Source organism: Oncorhynchus mykiss, chromosome 6 (assembly GCF_013265735.2).
Source record: "Oncorhynchus mykiss isolate Arlee chromosome 6, USDA_OmykA_1.1, whole genome shotgun sequence".
Lineage (NCBI taxonomy): Eukaryota > Metazoa > Chordata > Actinopteri > Salmoniformes > Salmonidae > Oncorhynchus > Oncorhynchus mykiss.
In genome coordinates this window covers 35,285,546-35,306,797 of record NC_048570.1, presented here as the reverse complement: position 1 = coordinate 35,306,797, position 21,252 = coordinate 35,285,546, and the positions used below count along the sequence as shown (strand labels likewise).

The following is a 21,252-nucleotide window of genomic DNA, read 5'->3' as shown; positions in this document are numbered from 1 at the left end:
TCTTTTACTCAAGAATGACAGTTGGGTACTTTTGCCACCACTGTAATCTATCATAAACTATATCCTATTAACAAATCGGATATGTATTTCCAAATATAAAAGATAGCTATGGAAAAGCCAGTTTGGAAAAAATGATAAAAGCATGGGATCAATTAATTAACTAATTAAAGGTAATCGAATCAATTATAAGGCCTACAGCCAGCCTAACTATCAAATGGCAGTGTATGAAATAAGAAAATGGATGAGCATTGGCAACTTTATGAGAAATACAATTGTATTTTTAACATTTTATATATTGGAATGAATCTGTTTAGCAGTTCTATGCAAATATTTGCAAATTAAAAGATTGAACACCAAATACAGCAAGGTTTATTTAGAGAACTAGTATCCCAGCTCCATGTACCAACAGATGTTATGTATTCAAATATACAGATAACAGTAAAAGGTAGCTTAGAATATAGTCAATGTTATCAGTTATTAATTACCAGTCAACTGAACATAGCTTTCCCTTCAACTATAGGATGTCCCTTTGAAAATACCCATGTTATTACAGTGTGGTTAAAAATATTCTATTTACTTTGACTGGTATGATACAGGTTGTCTGGAATTGAGTATACTGGCATATAAAACATCAGTCACATCACAACTGCATGTGCTGTAGGTTATGGTGCCCATTGCTGTGTCTTCATTTGGACTTTAAACAATTGTCAGTTTAAAAAAAAGAAATACTTTGATTTACAGGTTGCATATCATTAAAAAAAAATTCATTCTCAAATGTTTTTTTTTGCTCATCACACTATTACATAATGATCAAGTCATTCAATTATAGGAATAAGTAGAGAAAAAAGTATATTCTTATATTAATCTCTGCAAAGAATAATCCGTTTCCCTTGACAGAAAACCAACCTCAAAGGAATTAAACAAGCAATTAAGGGGTGGACTTTTTCTGTAAATATGAAACCATAGTAACAACAAAAATGAATACATCTCACTCAAAGCAGTAGTAACATTTTGCGTAAAAGTTATCTTACACCTTCCCCTCAGTCAGTTACAGGAAGCCCTCATTAATTGTGCAACATCGGTTGAGACTACCCAAGTATTTAACAATAAACAATTCAGTTTGGATTTGCAAACACACACTTTCAATAGGAATAATGATAATTTCATTCATAACATTTAGTCCTTCAAAAAATATTCCTTATTAAGGCTTTGCAAAACACATTACTACAGTCCAAATCAGACAACAAACAACTTAATTAATACACAGTTAAGGATTCCACACAGTTGCACAGCCCACAGTGATATGTCCATAGAAAGCTTTATAAAACTTTTTTTTTTAAAGAACACTGCTTTTTCAACAAGAAGCAATTAAAAAAACAAATAGATTGATGTTAATGACATTAAAATGTGAGGCGTACTAAAAGGAGAATGATGGGGATTCATCAATCAGTCCAAAAGCCATAGGGGCATTTGACCAGATGACTCTCTACATCCCAAATCAACCCCTAGCCTACACCCTATACACTTGTGTAGACCTGAGAGGCTTGAATGTGTGTAGGATGGTTACTGTTTCACAGTAACCATCCAGGCTGCATCACAACCGGCCGCGATTGGGAGTCCCATAGGGCTCGCACAATTGGCTCAGTGTCATCCGGGTTTGGACGGTGTAGGCTGTCATTGTAAATAAGAAGTTGTTCTTAACTGACTTGCCTAGTTAAATAAAGGTTCAATAATTAAAAAAAAAGCATTCATCCAATCATTTCAGATCTTTAGGAGTGTCTAAGTGGGGAGATAAGGGATTGATTTGGAATTCATGTTTACGAACCGGCTCTCATTCACAGGCACAGGAAAACAGTTCAGAGGGGTCTGTAGTATGTGTTACTAACAATATAGCTTATAACAACAATGGCAGACACTTTATGCAGGCTTTAAACTGTCTCACTTATCTAACTAGAGCATGAGAAAGTACCAGTATGCGCAAACAAACCTCTACCATAATTAAACTGGGGTAAGGGTCAGTAGCCATGGCAAATTTGGATTGTTTGAGAGACAGAAGAGAATAGGCCTTACATGGGGTCTATGACTTCAAAGCAGAAGACCGGAGGAATCCCCTAACAGAGGAGTTGTCAATGTTATTTAAGATTCAATCTTGTAATTCCTGAATTTTAAATAAATAAATTTGACAGCCATAACAGAAATATAGACAGGGAAAGCCCAAATAAAGAGTAAAGCTATGGTATAAGTACAAATTACTTTACCCAAGCATTGTCTGTGCTAATGGGATAATAATGCCAAATGTTGGCAGCAATTGATAAGAAATAGGGGGGGAATGGTTAGGTAGGGAGGTAAAAAATAAGTGGCCTTGTGGATAAAACTCCACTCTGTCTGCCTGAGAAGGTGCTGCATTACAATGGCTGTGTCTCCTCCGCTCCTCCTCCTCTGTTACTGTCCACATGGTTTAGATGGGTGGATGTTGCGGAGTCATTGTCCAGCGGCACCCCCAGTCGAGCAAGTTCTTCCTCTGCGTTAGTCCATGAGGTCATGGACTCGTGCACGGTGACTGTGTGCTCCTCCATCTGCTTCTGAAGGCTGTCCATCTCATGCCTGCAGGAAAGACACAATCACTTTAGTGTACTGGCATCAGATTCCTATTACATCATTTTAATACACCATCCACATGTGAGACAATTACGTTTTTGAGAGTAAAGGATTTCATTCTGGCTATCGTGAGGTACAATAGCATATTTTCCCCGCAGGTTTTCCACTCCCAGAAGTTAAGGAAGACATGGTGGTATTTTCTTACTTGAGCTGGCGCAGACAGTTGTGCAGGTTATTGAGGGGCTCCTTGCTGACGGAGGCAGAGGGCTTGAGCAGCTCATCCAGCAGGGAGGCAGGCACAGGGCAGTCTGGGATCTTCACCGGGGTCACTGGATTCGATGGCTCCATCCTCTGCTGCTCAATCAGGAAAGGAACACATCAGCACATAAAGGAAGACTGCATTCTGTGTGATATATGCTCTCAAGTGTGTTTATTAGGAAAAAACAACTTTTTATACCCCTTCATCAAACCAGAACAAAACACAGTGCATTCGGGAAGTATTCAGACCCCTTGACATTCTCCATATTTTGTTACGTTACAGCCTTATTCTAAAATGTATTAACTAGTCCCCCCCATATAGACACAATAGCCCATAATGACTAAGCAAAAACAGGTTTAGAAATTTTTGCAAATATATATATATATATATATACACACATTTGCAAAAATGTCTAAACCTGTTTTTGCTTAGTCATTATGGGCTATTGTGTCTATATGGGGGGGGGGGGACTAGTTAATACATTTTAGAATAAGGCTGTAACGTAACTATATATATATATATATATATATATATATATATATATATATATATATATATATATATATATATATATATATATATATAAATAAAATATATATATATATAAAATATATAAAATATATATATATATATATATATATATATATATATATATTTTATATATTTTATATATATATATATTTTATTTATATATATATATATATATATTTTATATATTTTATATATATATATATTTTATTTATATATATATATATATATATATATATATATATATATATATATATATATATAAAATATATATATATATATATAAAATATATATATATATATATATAAATAAAATATATATATATATAAAATATATAAAATATATATATATATATATATATATATATATATATATATATAAATAAAATATATATATATATAAAATATATAAAATATATATATATATATATATATTTTATATATATATATATATATATATATATATATATATAAATAAAATATATATATATATAAAATATATAAAATATATATATATATATATATATATATATATATATATATAAATAAATTAAATATCACATTTACATAAGTATTCAGACCCTTTACTTAGTACTTTGTTGAAGCACCTTTGGCAGTGATTACAGCCTCGAGTCTTCTTGGGTATGACACTACAAGCTTGGCACACCTGTATTTGGGAGTTTTTCCCCATTCTTCTCTGCAGATCCCCTCAAGCTCTGTCAGGTTGGATGCGGAGTGTCTCTGCACTATTTTCTGGTCTCTCCAGAGATGTTCGATCGGGTTCAAGTCCGAGCTCTGGCTGGGCCACTCAAGGACATTCAGAGACTTGTCCTGAAGCCACTCCTGCGTTGTCTTGGCTGTGTGCTTAGGGTCGTTGTCCTGTTGGAAGGTGAACCTTCGCTCCAGTCTGAGGTCCTGAGCACTCTGGATCAAGGATCTCTTTGCACTTTGCACTGTTCATCTTTCAATCGATCCTGACTAGTCTCCCAGTCCCTCAGACTGAAAAACATCACCCCACCATGATGCTGCCACCACCATGCTTCACTGTAGGCATTCAGGCCAAATATTGAAATCTGATTTGTGGGGTGCTGCAAAGATGGTTGTCCATCTGGAAGGTTCTCCCATCTCCACAGAGGAACTCTGGAGCTTTGTCAGAGGGACCATTGGGTTCTTGGACCAAGCACCCCCCCCCCCCCCCCCCCCCCCCGATTGCTCACATTGGCCAGATCTAGGAAGAGCCTAGGTGGTTCCAAACTTTTTCCATTTAAGAATGATGGAGGCCACTGTTTTCTTGGGGAACTTCAATGCTGCAGACATTTCTTGGTACCCTTCCGCAGATCTGTGCAGATCTGTGCACAATCCTGTCTCGGTGCTCTATGGACAATTCCTTCGACCTCATAGCTCGTTTTTTCCTCTGATATGCGCACTGTCAACTGTGGGACCTTATAGACAGGTGTGCCTTTCCAAATCATGTCCAATCAACTGAATTTACCATAGATGGACTTCCAGTTGTAGAAACATCTTAAGGATGATCAATGGAAACAGGATGCACCTGAGTTAAATTTTGAGTCTCATAGCAATGGGTCTGAATACTTACGTAAATAAGCTATTTTCAGTAGTTTTTTTTTACATTTGCTAAAATAAAAATAAAAACCTGTTCGTTTGTCAAGGGGTCTGCATACTTCCGAATGCACTGTATACCATGTTACACTTGGATATCCACCGCCTTCTCAAAACCATTGGATGAGCTGTATATTCTACCAAACACACCAATATGAAATACCATCCCTACTGATACAAACATGTGAATAAAAAAGTGCACCTCAGTCTCAGTTTGACACAACACCAATATTAAAAAGCCATAACATCTGACAAAATTAAAAAATGTCCTCTTCTTCCTCAGGTAGCTTACCTTCCGGAGGCGGTTCTGTTTGAGGTCCAGTTTGAGCTGCTGGTTCTGCAGCAGGACAGTCTTCATGCTGTTCCTCAGCTCCCCCACCTTGGCCTGCAGCATGAATTTATCTTTCCTGGTGCTGCTGAGCTCCTCCTGCACAGACTCTAGCTCCACCTTAATCCCCTAGAATGCAGAGCAAGGCTAAGTCAGTCACAAAATGGCAACACAATGGACAATGATAGAGTGATACATCTGTGGTTTAGAGTCTGGATGATAGCACTGTGCAGTGGAACTAGCCAGCTACAATTGAAGTCTGAAGTTTACAAACACCTTAACCAAATACATTTAAACTCAGTTTACCATTCCTTTAATCCTAGTAAAAACTTCCCTGTTTTAGGTCAGTTAGGATCACCACTTTATTTTAAGAATGTGAAACGTCAGAATAATAGTAGAGATAATTATTTATTTCAGCTTTTATTTATTTCATCACATTCCCAGTGGGTCAGAAGTTTACATACATTCAATTAGAATTTGGTAGCATTGCCTTTAAATTGTTTAACTTGGGTCAAACGTTTTGGGTAGCCTTCCACAAGCTTCCAACAATAAGTTGGGTGAATTTTGGCCCATTCCTCCTGACAGAACTGGTGTAACTGAGTCAGGTTTGTAGGCCACCTTGCTCGCACCTTCTTTTTCAGTTCTGCCCACAAATTTTCTATGGGATTGAGGTCAGGGCTTTGTGATGGCCACTCCAATACCTTGACTTTGTTGTGCCACAACTTTAGAAGTATGCTTGGGGTCATTGTCCATTTAGAAGACCCATTTGCGACCAAGCTTTAACTTCCTGACTGATGTCTTGAGATGTTGCTTCAATATATCCACATAATTGTCCGTCATGATGCCATCTATTCTGTGAAGTGCACCAGTCCCTCCTGCAGCAAAGGACCCTCACTTCCCGGTTGGGATGGTGTTCTTTGGCTTGCAAGCCTCCCCCTTTTTCCTCCAAACATAACGATGGCCATTATGGCCAAACAGTTATATTTTTGTTTCATCAGACCAGAGGACATTTCTCCAAATAGTCTGATCTTTGTCCCCATGTGCAAACCATAGTCTGGCTTTTTTTAATGGTGGTTTTGGAGCAGTGGCTTCTTCCTTGCTGAGCGGCCTTTCAGGTTATAGGACTTTTTTTTTACTGTTGATATATATACTTTTGTACTTGTTTCCTCCAGCATCTTCGCAAGATCCTTTGCTGTTGTTCTGGGATTGATTAGCACTTTTCGCACCAAAGTACGTTCATCTCTAGGAGACAGAATGAGTCTCCTTCCTGCGTGGTATAACAGCTGCGTGGTCCCATGGTGTTTATACTTGCGTACTATTGTTTGTACAAATGAACATAGTACCTTCAGGCGTTTGGAAATTGCTCCCAAGGATGAACCAGACTTGTGGAGGTCGACAATACTTTTTCTGAGGTCTTGGCTGATTTCTTTTGATTTTTTCCATGATGTCAAGCAAAGAGGCACTGCGTTTGAAGGTAGGCCTTGAAATACATCCACTGGTACACTTCCAATGGACTCAAATGATGTCAATTAGCCTATCAGAAGCTTCTAAAGCCATGACATCATTTTCTGTAATTTTCCAATCTGTTTAAAGGCACAGTCAACTTAGTGTATGTAGATTTCTGACCCACTGGAATTGTGATACAGTGAATTATACGTGAAATAATCTGTCTGTAAACAATTGTTGGAAAAATTACTTGCGTCATGCACAAAGTAGATGTCCTAACCGACTTACCAAAACTATAGTTTGTTAACAAGACATTTGTGGAGTGGTTGAAAAACTAGTTTTAATGACTCCAACCTAAGTGTATGTAAATTTCCGACTTCAACTGTATGTCCTCACTACCCTGTTGGGTGTGCGTGTATGTTCCCATCTAGCCGGTTACTCAACCCTGCACCTTAAGAGGCTGCTGACCTATGTACATAGACATGGAGTCACTGGTCACTTTAAATGGAACACTAGTCACTTTAATGTTTACATACTGCTTTACGCCTTTCATATGTATATACTGTATTTTAGTCAATGCCAAGGAGACATTGCTCATCCTAATATTGATATATTTACATTTTTTCTCCCCAATTTTGTGATATTCAATTGGTATATCTTTAGTGACGCCTCTAGCACTGTGATGCAGTGCATTAGACCACTGTGCCACTCGGCAGCACTGCACCACTCGGGAGCTTAATTCCATTCTTTTACTTTTAGATTTGTGTGTATTGTTGTGAATTGTTAGATACTACTGCACTGTTGGATCTAGGAACACAAGCATTTCTCTACACCTGCAATAACATCTGCTAAATATGTGTATGAGACCAATACAATTTGATTTGATCTGTGTGTGTGTACCTGTAGAGCTGTCTGCAGGCTGTCCAGCTCCCTCTGGCTGCACTGCTCCACCATCTCCAGCTGCTGTCTCTGGGCCTCGATTTCCCTCTGCCTCTGCTCCACCTCCCACTTCAAATCCTCCACCTGGGGGAGAGAACACAGTCAAGAGTCATTGACCGATGTCACTTTCAACAAACTACTTCCCCATTCAGTCCTGGGTTGTGTTCGGTAGGGCACACCATAGCAAAACAAAAGTGTGTTCTTATTGGAAAAGTTCTGAATTGTTTCTCCCTACTGAACATGACCATGGTTGTGCCTTTTGTATAGCGTGGTGTGGCATAGCTAGTTACCTCCTGGTTGGTGAGAGGCTGCTTGCTGAACTGCTCATCCAGCTGTTTCTGGAGGATCTGGAGTTGGGAGTGGGCCTCTGACAGCTCCTCCTGAAACCTGGAGACCTCCTGAGAGTGTTTCTCATCCTGAGCCCTATGGAGGGGAAGGAAATGATATTAGGGTAAGACAATGTTAAAATAAAGGGGAGACATTAGATCAAAAGAAAAAGATTATGTTGAGTTGGATGGGGTTATTCCCTAAAATACAAGGACAGAGCATTCCCTAACAATTCCATCAACTCATAGGGTAATCAAAATCTTCTCTATCTGTTAAACACAGCATCATTGCAGGTCTTATTCACTAAACTATAAAGTGCACATTTAGACTCACTGTAGTTTGTGTGCCTCGCTGTGCAGGGCTTTGACCAGCTCCTCCTTGGCCTGCAGGTCCTTCTTGATCTCACACAGCTCCAGCATGGCTGCCCGGTAGTGCCGCCTGTTGTGGGCAGCCTCCGCCTTGGCTGCTGCCACCTAGTGCACAACACACACTTACAGTCTGTTTCCAGTCCATTACAGTATGTTACAATGTGTTAATGACAACACAAGACTACGTTGTGGCTGGGCCAATTTGTCTCCTTCAGGGGGGGTTGTATGTGTATATAATGTGTTAATGACAACAGATTATGACTGTTGGGTTGGGAGTCTTTACCTGCTCTTTCAGGTCCTTGACTTTGGTCTTTTCCTTCTCCAAGGCGACCTGTAGTGTCTGGACCAGCTGTTTCATCTGCTGGTCTTCCTCCTCTTTGCGTTTTAGTACGGCTTGCACCTGTGGATAAGGGCAAGGAAGAGAATAGAAAAAACAATCTCTTCTGTTAGCTTTTTAATGAAAAAGGGCAACCATTAATGGTGTTATCGTATGGGTTTAGTCATGTAATTGATCATTGATAGTAGTAACTGAATGTAACATTGAAGTCTTTTACCTGGAGGTTGAGCTGGACCAGGTCTGCCTCTCTCTTGGCTAGGGCGGTCTCCAGAATATTGGAATGCTCCCGCAGTGCATTGTGGGACTGCCCTAGTCCTGTCAACTTCCCTTTCTCATGTTCCAGCTCCAAGGATAGCTTCTTGTTGGTGTCTTCCAGCCTCCTAATCCGCCTTTTGAAGCATCGTGCCTCCTGCAGCTGTGGATGACAAAGATATACGATTTTACAATCAAACCTTTGAGAAGCACTTATACCATTGGCTGCGAGTCATTTTCAAAGGGGTTGGGATAGCATAGCAAAACACACATGGGCAAAAAGTAATCGCTACGAGAAAATATTTTACCTAAAAAAATACATTACAACTTTTAAACGTCCTGCATTGCAGGAAAGTTCTCCTGCAAAATGGTGATCAAATTAAGATCCTGCATTGTAGGTAAGACAACCACTCACCTCATCCTCAAGCTCCATTACTTTCTCCTGGTACTCCTCCAGCTCAGTGCTGGTGAGGGAAATGACCTCCTGAAGCTCTTTCTCCAGCATGGCCTTGCTGTGGCTCACAGCCTGGAGCTCACTCTGCAGAACCTCAATTTTATCCTGGAACAAGTATAGGTTTAGGCTATAGAAATATCACCACAGCTAAAGATGTGCTGAAATCTTATGTTATGAGTATTGCCACATGATGTGACCGGAAACAAACTCTGGACCCTAGTTCCTAGTTAAGTCATTTGATCAAGAAAAACACTGGGCCCTTATCAGGGTAGTTCTATATGTACCTGCAGGGCCTGGTTGTTGCCTCCATCTGAGACCTGGGCCTTGACTTTGACCAGCTCTGCCTCTGTGGTCTCCTTGTCTGCCAGGGCTTCCTGGAGCCTGCGACTCAGGATGCCCACTGCGTTCTCATAGGCCTTGTGCTTGGCCTTCATCTCCTTCTGCGCGCTGGTCAAATCAGTCCCCAGCCGCTTCATTCTCACCTTCTGCTCTGAGATGGCCCTGAGAGAGGAAAACAAGACAATTAGACACATCAACAGTAATGCACATCTAAGCAAACTGACTAAAAGAGATTGAGAGATAAACTTATTTCCGTTCATATAAACTCAGCAAAAAAAGAAACGTCCCTTACTCCTGTCTTCCAAAGATAATTCGTAAAAATCCAAATAACCTCACAGATCCTCATTGTAAAGGGTTTAAACACTGTTTCCCACATTTGTTCAATGAACCATAAACAATTAATGAACATGCACCTGTGGAACGGTCGTTAAGACACTAACAGCTTACAGACGGTAGGCACAGTTCTGAAAACGTAGGACACTAAAGAGGCCTTTCTACTGACTCTGAAAAACACCAAAAGAAAGATGCCCATGGTCCCTGCTCATCTGTGTGAACGTTCTTTAGGCATGCTGCAAGGAGGCATGAGGACTGCAGATGTGGCTAGGGCAATAAATTGCAATGTCCGTACTGAGACTCCTAAGACAACGCTACAGGGAGACAGGAAGGACAGCTGATCGTCCTCGCAGTGGCAGACCACGTGTAACAACACCTGCACAGGATCAGTATATCCGAACATCACACCTGTGGGACAGGTACATGATGGCAACAACAACTGCCGAGTTACACCAGGAACGCACAATACCTCCATCAGTGCTCAGACTGTCCGTAATAGGCTGAGAGAGGCTGGACTGAGGGCTTGTAGGCCTATTGTAAGGCAGGTCCTCACCAGACATCACCGGCAACAACGTCTCCTATGGGCACAAACCCACCGTTGCTGGACCAGACAGTACTGGAAAAAAGTGCTCTTCACTGACGAGTTGCGTTTTTGTCTCACCAGGGGTGATGGTCGGATTCGCGTTTATCATTGAAGGAATGAGTGTTACACCGAGGCCTGTACTCTGGAGCGGAATCGATTTGGAGGTGGAGGGTCCGTCATGGTCTGGGGCGGTGTGCTACAGCATCATCGGACTGAGTTTGTCGTCATTGCAGGAAATCTCAATGCAGTGTGACAGCCTCCTCCCTCATGTGGTACCCTTCCTGCAGGCTAATCCTGACATGACCCTCCAGCATGACAATGCCACCAGCCATACTGCTCGTTCTGTGCGTGATTTCCTGCAAGACAGGAATGTCAGTGTTCTGCCATTGCCAGCGAAGTGCCCGGATCTCAATCCCATTGAGCACGTCTGGGACCTGTTGGATTGGAGGGTGAGGGCTCGGGCCATTCCCCTCAGAAATGTCCGGCAACTTACAGGTGCCTTGGTGGAAGAGTGGGGTAACATTTCACAGCAAGAACTGGCAGATATGGTGCAGTCCATGAGGAGGACATGCACTGCAGTACTTAGTATCTGGTGTGGCCACCAGCTGCATTGACTGTTTTTTTTTTACTTTTGATTTTGACCCCTCATTTGTTCAGGGACACATTATTCAATTTATGTTAGTCACATGTCTGTGGCACTTGTTCAGTTTATGTCTCAGTTGTTGAATCTTGTTATGTTCATTCAAATATTTATACAAAATAAACGCAGTTGACAGTGAGAGGACGTTTCTTTTTTAGCCGAGTTTACTTATACCATTTATAGAGATTCATAATGAATCTTGTTGGGCCATTACTATGGTAACTAGGCTAGTTCCAGAAGTCAGTCTGCCTTTAGAAATGTTTTGACTCACTTCTTGGCTTCCGACTGCATCTGCTCCACCTGTTTCTTCAGGCCCTCATTCTCCTCTGTCACTGCTGCTAGCTGACTCTGGTCAAACTGCAGGGACTGTGGAGGGACATCAAACGCACACTGATTATTATCAAATGCCTATCAAAGATAGCCGGATAAGGCAATATGTAATGCAAGTACTGTCATGGAAGTAATGCAAAGAAAACCCTTAGTAAATCCTAGAAAAAAACTAAAGCTGCTAGGGAGGCATTGTGTACCTGGATCTGTGTCTCCAGCTGATCCCTCTCGGTCTGCACGGACTGCAGGTGGTTCTCCAGGCTGTTCATCTGCTGCGAGACCCGGACCACCTCCTTCTGCAGCCGGCTCTGCTCCAGCTCAGCCTTCTGCTTCTGCCCCTGGGCCTCCAGCAGCTCCTGCTTCAGCCCCCTCACCTCCGACACCAGACGCTTCTTAGTCGACTTCAGCTCGCTGATCAGCTGCTCCTTGGAGCCGGCGTCCCGCCGATAGGCCTCCACCATCACCTGATGGGTGGGGAACAGGAAGAGGTGTGAAGAGATGAATTATGTGTGTGAATGTGTGTGTGTGTGTGTCAACAATCCTCCCAAAGCCAAAAAAGTGACAAGCACCTTTTGCTGCATGAACTGCTCTTTCAATTTCTGAGCTTGTTTCTTCAGGGTGCCATTTTCCTGCTGCAGAGTTTCAATCTAAAAACAAAGAGGAGAAGGGGTTTACATTCTACGTAAGCTCAAACATGGTTGCTCAACAGCCATAGTAGGGTAGTGTGTGATGGGACCCATTGGCTCGACGGCGGTTTGTTTCTCACCTGTGAGGCTTTGACCTGGACCTCCTGCCTGAGCTGATCCAGGAGGTACGAGGACACCAGCACCTCCTCCCCCAGCCTCTCGGCCCCCTCGTCCAGCTGACTTTTGTCAGCCCTGGCAGCCTGGAGGGCCACCTCCAGCACAATCTTCTCATTCTGTAGATACTGGATGTTCTCGTCTTTGGTGTTGGTCTCTGTCTGCAGCTCTGCCAGAGTGGCCTCTAGCTCTAGGTAGCGGGCCTCTAGCTGGTTGATGGACTGCTCTTTGGTGTGTAGGCTCTCCTGAGTGGCTGTCAGCTGTCTCATCAGCTCTAGGTGGTCTTTCTGGAGGGCCTCCAGCTGCAGGTCCTTCTGCGATAGGGTCAACTTCATCTGTGGGGGACGCAGAGAGGGGTGACATTAGGCAACTGTTGCTGCAAAATAGCAAACCAGTGAGCGGACATTCAGTTTTTGGACCTTGTTATTGGACCCCACCTTTCATTGATATTAGACCACTGCCCCAGACTATCAAATACCACTCATTTGAACAATACAAAGGTTCTCATAAGTGTTTTCATAAACCCACAATTAGTTCTTTACCTGCTCTAGTTCCCTCTCCAGAGAGCTGGCTGTGTTGGCCAGTTTGTGTAAGTGCTCTCGCTCCTCCTCAAACTCGTCTAGCTTGTGCTGGAGGTCGTCCTCCACCATGTTCTTGGCATCCTGGATCTGCTGGTAGGCAGCCTCCTGGGTCATCATGTCAGTCTACGGCCAAAGGAAGGACAGAGGTCAGATCACACGCTGCTTAATAACCTCAAATCTAATTCCTCATATTTTATTTTGCCAGTAAATCTTATATTATTTTTCAGTAAAATGTTTAATAATCACATAACACAATCTAACTATCACCAATCACATATCATATTTCCTCATTTTCAAGGGGACAGACCTCAATACTCTGCAGCTGTACGGCGATGCGCTCCTTCTCTTTGATGGAGCGATGCTGGGTTTCTGTCAGCTGGTGGGACAGAGTCACATTCTCCAGCTTTAGGTGCTCCATGACACCAATCTGGGTCATCTGCAAAGCCTGGGGGGGAAAACATGTCAACTCAGTCAAGCAGCATATCAACTCCGTACCACATCAATTTCATAACATGTCAACTCTGCAACACATCAATTCAGTAGAAGGAGGAGCCCTTGTCACAGATAGCCTTACCTGCATGTTGGACACTTCACCCTGGAGCCGTACTCGAGCCTCCTGTGCCAGCGCTAGCTGCTGCTGGTACCATTGCCGGACCTGCTGCAGTGAGTCAATCTCGGCCTGGGAGGTCTTCAGCCGGCTCTGCAGGGTGCTGCGCTCTAGTTGGACCTGCTGGAGCTGAGTCTGGAGTCCACCCATCTGCTGACGCAACTCTTGGACTGCAGAAGGACAACACCAAAACAAATCATTCACAAAGCATTTTGTTTTTAGCACAGTAATAAGTGAGGCATCGAATTTCATTAGTATTATTGTGTGGCGCATGTTGTGAGGAGATGATAGTTTTAAAAGCATGATGCCAAATCTGGGCTCTCCATCCATCCAATTTACCAGCGTAGTCCCTGGAGGTCACGTTCTGCTGCATCTCCTCCACTTTCCCCATGAGCCTCTGGTACTGCTCCTCGGCCACCTGCAGGTCATTGCCCAGTGAGGAAAGGCCGGCGTTCTTGCGCTCTAGGTTGCCCTGCAGCTCCACCATGGCCCTCTCCAGCTGGGAGCAGCTCTGGCGCAGGGTGGAGACCTCCTTGTTGAGGGAGCTCTGTTTCTCCTGGCTGGCCTGGGCCTGCTCCACCTGGTCCCGCAGCTGGGCGTTGACTGTAGCCAGCTGGGCCTGGAGCTCAGTCTTCTCTTTCAGAGCCTGGAGAGGAGAGGGAGGAATTGTAGGGTGCTAACCTAGCTATTCTAGTGGCGGTAAGTCTGAAGGAGTGTTAATTACCTCAGGATCAACTATGTTTAAAGTGTTAGCCATTGAAGACAGTGAAGTCCTTACTACCTTGTCTGTATGTTAATTATACCTGGTTGGCCTCAGAAGACAGAGACTCTAGCTGACCCTCCAGTCTCATCTTCTCCTTCAGAACCTGGAGCATTTCATCATGTCCCATCACAGAGCTCTCTAATGACACACTGCAGGAAACAAGCAATTAAACAATATAAGCATACATCTTGCAAGTGCAATTGACTGGGGCATTCTAGAACAATCCATGGTAAATTATGATTGGAAAAATAAGCAAACATAAACCAGTGTACATGCGGATTCGATATATAACAGCAATGATCTAAAGTAGACTAGTGTTCCTGCTTATCTGCTATCTGCAACCGCAATGTGCTTATGTTATTCACTAGTACTACACCAGTCATTTTGTGTTGCTATGTGTCATTACAGAAGTGCTGTGCTTATGATGGTGTGGCCTACCTGCTGGAGAAGCTGTCCCTGCGGCTGCGTGGTTCTCCGGTGCCCTCTCTGTCCTGCTCCAACTCCAGCAGGTGCTGCTCATCACTGGCAGCCTGCAGAACCTCTTGCAGTGAGGGGAAGTTTCCCATAGCCTCTGGGGCAATCTCCCTACCCTCCACTGTGTAGTTCCCGCCCCTCTGCCTGCCCACTGCTGCGGCCAGCATGCCGTAGGTCCCAGTGCCCCTGGTGGAGGTGGACACGCTGCTGTAGGTCGAGCTGTCGCTGTCGTTCCCGTCTCCACCGGGCCTTGACCCCATCCCTGACTCGCTGCTGGCGTCCACCTCCGAGATGTCCTGGAAAGACATTGACGACCTCAGCGGGGCCTCCGAAGAGGTCGTCTCCATGGAGCTGACCTCTGACCTCATGCTGCTCTCTGACAGGGTGGACACAGAGCTCAAGTTGGACCCCAAGGAGCCCATGGAGGACTCTGCAGAAGTTCTGACCCCACCTCCACCACTACTGCCCCCTGCTGGCTCGGGAGTCTTGTAGTCGGCCAGGGAGTGGATCTTGCTGGGGCGGGCTGACCGTGACTTCCTCTCCTTGGCTGGGGGGATGCCCAGGCTGCCCAGCTTTGGGCCCCGGGGGACGCTGGTCCGCAGGAAGGAGTACTCTGTGGTCATGGAGGTGGTGTTGGCCCGGGGGAGAGCCTCTGGGTGCATCATGAGGTCTGGGTCCAGAGTGCTGAATCCAGTGCGGCTCTTTAAGGTAGAGCGGTGGGACTGGATGAGGAGAGAGGGTAGCATGAGCAGAGGATGTAGTCTACTTCAGACCAATGTTTCCCCTAGCTTGTTGTCCCCTAGCTTGTTTTCTTGTATGGGCACAAAGAAGCAACATTCAGGGCTGCAAACATCAGACCCTTCAACTGAAACTAACAGAGGATCATTTTTATACTATACTGTAGGTAGTGGATAGCAACAAAACTAGGCAAGAAGGCCTGCTATGCCAAAATAATGCCAGGGGAAACACTTCTGCTTCAATTCAACTCTGTAAAGCTTGCAACTGACAGCTTTATCCGGATTAATGACTGACGCGGTTCACACACACACACTCACTCACCGTCTCCTTGTGCCTCTGCACCCTGTACTGTTTGAGCTGCTCCTCCAGGCGTCGCCGAGCATCATGGCGAATCTTCTCCTCATTCTCCATCTCCAGTGATTGCTCTTTGACAGCTACAGGAAGAGCAAGTTTAACACAAGAAATAGAAGGGCCTAACTGCACCACCATACAACACAGAATATGCTAACAATAACTTTGAAATTGTCATACAAGCATACAATACATTTTAGAAGGAAACCACAACTATGTGTGCTACAACTACTTTGTCGCTCAGTTTAGAGCCCTTTTTATGTAAGAAATGAGAGTGCTTGTATGACACGGTTTTCCATCCACCATGGTTAGTTACCCCCATGTGAAACTGCACGTAATCCAGTACTTACAGCCAAATGAGTAAGACTCAAATCAATCCCATATATTAGCCAGTTGCTTAGTTATTACAGTAACGTTAATAAAAATGTGACACACAAAGTAGTTTAGTATCCAAACGTATTCTGTTTTTAGCTTTTTTGGTTAGTTAGTTAGTTAGCAGACAGTTGGTGATATGCCTGATTGATGATGCTCTGACTGCAATTGGCCAGGTGTGCTGAAGACCAACCAACAGGTGTCAAATCAGTGCAACTTAGAAGTTAGCATGAGGACTTCCTGATTGCAGCATCACTTAGAGCAGAGTGCACCATGAACGGAACGAAACCAAGAATGTGATACTCTAAACGAGTTTATGTATGTGACACTCTAAACATTCTATGTGGGAGTGGTTAGCCTAGTGGCTCACAGTAAACAAAAAGCTCTTCAGGCAAAATGAGACATATTCTGTAATATAACTAATAAACTTCAAATACTTTGCATATCATGGTACCTGTAAGCCTCGGCCGTCATCCAAAAACAACATACACCACATGTAAAGGAGTAGTTTAAATACAGCCACTACCCAGAGAAGCACCAAGACCCAAATCAAGCAATTAAATGACCACTGGCATTGCACAAAGTAAGCAGGCTCAAACCACCAAACAGAGAGTCTCTCGATCTAACTCTTTAATGGGAGTGTAGTAAGTACAGGAAGGGAATTACATTTGGATATGGAGGTAGGCCTAAGTCAACAAGTCAGCCTCTGAAGCAACATCCCAGAGCAAAAGGGGGGTGGGGGCACTCACTGCAAGAACAGGTTACAGTATGCTTACACAATTCAGTCTCCTGCATAGGCATACTCAGTCTGAGTGACTGCAATGCGTCGCCCTTGTGAACAGGGCCCTCAGCACTAGTTCCCTCAGACTTCTCTAGCATGGGTGGTGGGAAAGCGGCCACACCTTGGGATGGCTCTTTGGAATGGGGGCTGACGGTGGGGCTGGTTCCCTGAGCAGCAGGGGGCGATGGAGGAGGCAGGGGGCCATTTGGATGACCGTCCCCTCCAGCGCCTGGCCCCGGGCCCCGTGCCACTCGTTCTCCATTAGGCACCACGTCTGCTTTGAAAGATCCTGCAACAAGGGAGTGGGTGAGTTGGGGGTTGACAGTGGAGTGTGTCAGTATAGTAGGTCATTTACAGCATCCATCCATCCAGTTTGTATTTCACCACACAATGAGAGAAGATTGTGACATACTTTCAATTTAAAAAAAGGAAAGGACTTGGAGGTAAGGCTCCTTTGCATGACAAAGTCTATTGTGGCTTTCACAGGAAACCAGTCAAACAAGCTTTGTTGTCAAGCCAGACTAGTGCTTTAGGAACTGAAAGTGGCAGTTTGATATTATTCATTTTACATGTGTCAAGATAGCCAAACTATTTTTATTGAAGGTGAGATGTGTAGGAATAACGACAGCATGCAAATATGCCTTAGTGCACTGGTGACTGCGAAGTGACAGTCGATTGTAGATGAGTTATAAGGCTCAGATCTCTGTCCAGACAGTACTGCAATTCCCCATGCAAGTACAAAGAGAGATGTAGCAGGGAGGGGCAGATGGCCTGAGGCGGCAAAGTAATGGCAGGTCGCACACAAGCATGTCATGCATAGTTGGGAAAACATACTGGTAGAAGACAGTGGAATTGCCTCCATATAAGGAACTCCTATTATAGCAGATTCCCTTCAACAACAACATTTTCACAATTATGTCCTGTGAAAATAATACAAGCATTCAGTTATGCTTTCCTATTAACTTTTGAAATGAATTGTTCTCCTACAATTAACTGGTTGAGGAAGAACACACTCCATTGTTTGAGGATGAGAGTGGATGGAATCATTAAATCAGTCAGAATTAGGTCAGAGTCAGGTTGCCTAGAATGCCTAAATATATATAGAAAAAAATAAAGCTAATCAAATCCTATCATTTGAGGGGCAGGCTAGGGTATTAACTAATTAACTAACACTTACCATTAACAACATCCCTCGATGTTGTCGGCTTCTCCTGCCCTCCTTTCTTCAGTAGCTGAGCATCCTTCTCCACAGGATCAGCACCATCCTCTTTGGACTGCGGTATCAGGTCTAGTTGATGGTTTTCTCCATTGGCTGTCTCCATCTCAGCAACGGCTGCTTTGTGGTTTGCCATTTACATACAGAATCAAATGATGTTGCACTGGAGCCCATGGAAGAGAGTAGCTATAATCCTTTCAAAACATTTTCTTCCCGTTTTGTCCAGTTGAAAAGGTTGAATACAATTCATGCGTCCAAGGAAGGACAACCCAAAACAATGCTCTCCCCTGAAAATGTAAGGTTTAGTTAGTTAATATTTAAGTAGTATGAGCATCATAACGTATTTAGTCTGATCAAAGAAAGAGTAATCTAAATGCAAATTAGCCGTCATCTGAAAGGTTTTGCCACGGTGATGGCGTAGTGTGGATGTAGCGAAAATAAAAAAAAAAGTGGGTGTGGTCTGCAATAATAACATCGCAAATGTATTGATAAAGTACATTATTTGCAAAAGATTGGGTCAAATGTTCTGACCAACTGGGAGAATGTGGTTGGGAGGAACAACTCCAGCTAAAGCTGTCTAGCTAACTAACGTTAAGTGGATTGAGTTACTAAATATAGCTAACTTCATTGCCTAGCTAACGTTAGGCCTTTGAATATTGTAAGTAACAAATGTGTCTTATTAAGATGGCTTGGGCTTTACAAACGACATGCATTTCACTACACCCGCAATAACATCTGCTAGACGTGTATGCGACCAATACATTTGATTGGATTCAGTAACAACCAAGGTAGCTAGTTGGCTTTACCAACCTGTCAAGCAAAGACAGCTTACGTTTGCAAGTTAGCTAGTTAACACATCAGTCCCATAACGTTACTTTAGTTATACAAATATTTGCATTAACTGTGCGTTGTGATCTTGCGAGGTTTATGGGGCTAGAATTATTCTAGTATGTCCCGATTTTCACACCGGCACAAGTTGTGTAATTTATATATCAACGCACAACGTGAAATTGTGAAAAGGTTTAATAAATAGCCATATACATAAAAATTGACATGACAATGGTTGAAATGCACGGAAAATGTTTACAAGCCAACCTTTTTCAGACGACTTTTCGTTCTGCTTCTACGTGGCTAAATGGATGCCATTTAGGATACTTGACATCAGGATACTTAACATCGTTTTGTGACTTGATGTCTAGTAAACAATTCTTAAATAATTCTCTCTTTGAGAATTATATATTAATTATTGTTATTTTTCTCTACCGAATAATGTATACACTATAAGCCTATGCTTGGAAATGAGCTAGATTTAAAGGTAAAAATGCCAAACCAGTTGCTGGCCGAACAGTAATAATGAACGGACACCAATGACGTTTTGTCTCGCGCGGGGCGTTGTGGGTGTTAGAGCCCGCCCCTTTGTAATGAATAGAAAAAACATTTACTCCCTCTGGCGGCCGTGGAGTAAAACTGCGGTCTTTTTAGTAGACATTTTTTTCTAGTTTTGTCAAAACTGTAACAAAATTTTGTTGTGAAAAACGTTTATTTAATTCTGTATCCCCATAAAATATAAACTGGAAACTGCTTAGTTATTATAACTGAAACTGGAAACTCTTATCTCCCTCACTAGCTTTAAGCACCAACTGTCAGAGCAGCTCACAGATTACTGCACCTGTACATAGCCCACATATAATTTAGCCCTATCAACTACCTCTTTCCCAACTGTATTTAATTTATTTATTTATTTTGCTCCTTTGCACCCCATTATTTTTATTTCTACTTTGCACATTCTTCCATTGCAAAACTACCATTCCAGTGTTTTACTTGCTATATTGTATTTACCTTGCCACCAAGGCCTTTTTTTGCCTTTACCTCCCTTCTCACCTCATTTGCTCACATTGTATATAGACTTGTTTATACTTTATTATTGACTGTATGTTTGTTTTACTCCATGTGTAACTCTGTGTTGTTGTATCTGTCGAACTGCTTTGCTTTATCTTGGCCAGGTCGCAATTGTAAATGAGAACTTGTTCTCAACTTGCCTACCTGGTTAAATAAAGGTAAAATAAATAAATAAATAAAATAAAGGTTACAGTGTGTATTACCATGCGGATGTTTTACTGTCATTATGATGTCTCTCTATGTAAAATAGGGTGTGATTAGATAATGCCTTGTCATTAATGATGAGGATTGTTTCTACCTATTCAGCACAGATTTAAGGTTTCATGAATATCAATGATTACACAGCTAGTGACAAATACACATAGCCTATTATTATATCAATTTGCAAAAATATCTCTCCAATGACATGAATAGAAGTTTATTTAAGTGTAGTTAGGAATACAGTCTACAACACATTTTCAGTGTTGAATAGGTACTGATTACTGAATTTGATTACTGACTGTCTAATGATCTCAGATAGGAGATAAATGTGGCAATTGAGAAGGAACAGTCAGAGAGGGGCTTGAACCAGCAACCCTTCAGTGTAGTACAAGCACATTTTCACCTGTGCCATAAAGGTCCAGACCTCCTGGCAGAGGTAGCAATACTCTGAATAGGGAGGCTACATAAGGATTTCTCTGGCCTGCACACGTAGTCAACAAGAAATGTGCCGAATCTTGTTTCACCACAAGACTGTCCCATATACTCGCTGACATGCTTATGAGTGAGCATGCTCATGGAACAGTGGTGTCCCGTCATTCAGGGCGAGCTCCACCGGTTTAGCTAAAGAAAATATATGTTTTTTTTGTTGATGCCTGTTTTGCATGTTATTTTTGCATTAATACGTGTGTCACATATCTGATCGCAAACAATGTACATTTAAAAAAAATAATCATTAAGTTAATAAAGCCGCATACAAACATGGTCTGGCATGCATCTACATTTTTGTTGTT

The 21,252-nt window shown here is 42.6% G+C and overlaps 1 protein-coding gene across 2 annotated transcripts; it reads right to left on the bottom strand.

The window, feature by feature from the left end:
• Window positions 1-353: 353 nt before the first annotated feature.
• Window positions 354-19,732, bottom strand: LOC110525843 (golgin subfamily A member 3). Of its 2 annotated transcripts, none has more exons than XM_021606297.2 (24): window positions 19,457-19,732; window positions 18,323-18,648; window positions 17,141-17,434; window positions 15,963-16,075; window positions 14,868-15,625; window positions 14,470-14,578; window positions 14,006-14,312; window positions 13,634-13,836; window positions 13,367-13,504; window positions 13,021-13,182; window positions 12,445-12,813; window positions 12,248-12,325; window positions 11,879-12,142; window positions 11,623-11,717; window positions 9,741-9,957; window positions 9,418-9,561; window positions 8,968-9,165; window positions 8,697-8,813; window positions 8,379-8,518; window positions 8,009-8,141; window positions 7,680-7,802; window positions 5,298-5,462; window positions 2,804-2,952; window positions 354-2,604 (listed from the first exon to the last, which is right to left on the bottom strand). In XM_021606297.2, exons 2-24 carry the CDS (start codon window positions 18,495-18,497, stop codon window positions 2,406-2,408), a joined length of 4,650 nt encoding a protein of 1,549 aa, XP_021461972.2. In that variant the 5' UTR covers window positions 18,498-18,648; window positions 19,457-19,732; the 3' UTR covers window positions 354-2,405. The 2 variants fall into 2 exon arrangements, with proteins under 2 accessions (XP_021461972.2, XP_021461973.2); XM_021606298.2 differs by having other exon boundaries at window positions 17,267-17,434.
• Between the last annotated feature and the right edge of the window lie 1,520 nt (window positions 19,733-21,252).

Excerpts from the sequence above, each read along its gene's own strand:
- LOC110525843 (XM_021606297.2), bottom strand. The coding sequence starts at position 18,497 with ATGGCAAACCACAAAGCAGCCGTTGCTGAGATGGAGACAGCCAATGGA. Across the intron at positions 14,579-14,867 it reads AGGGACAGCTTCTCCAGCAG|TGTGTCATTAGAGAGCTCTG; the intron begins GTAGGCCACACC and ends TGTTTCCTGCAG. Across the intron at positions 14,313-14,469 it reads TGTCTTCTGAGGCCAACCAG|GCTCTGAAAGAGAAGACTGA; the intron begins GTATAATTAACA and ends TCTCCTCTCCAG.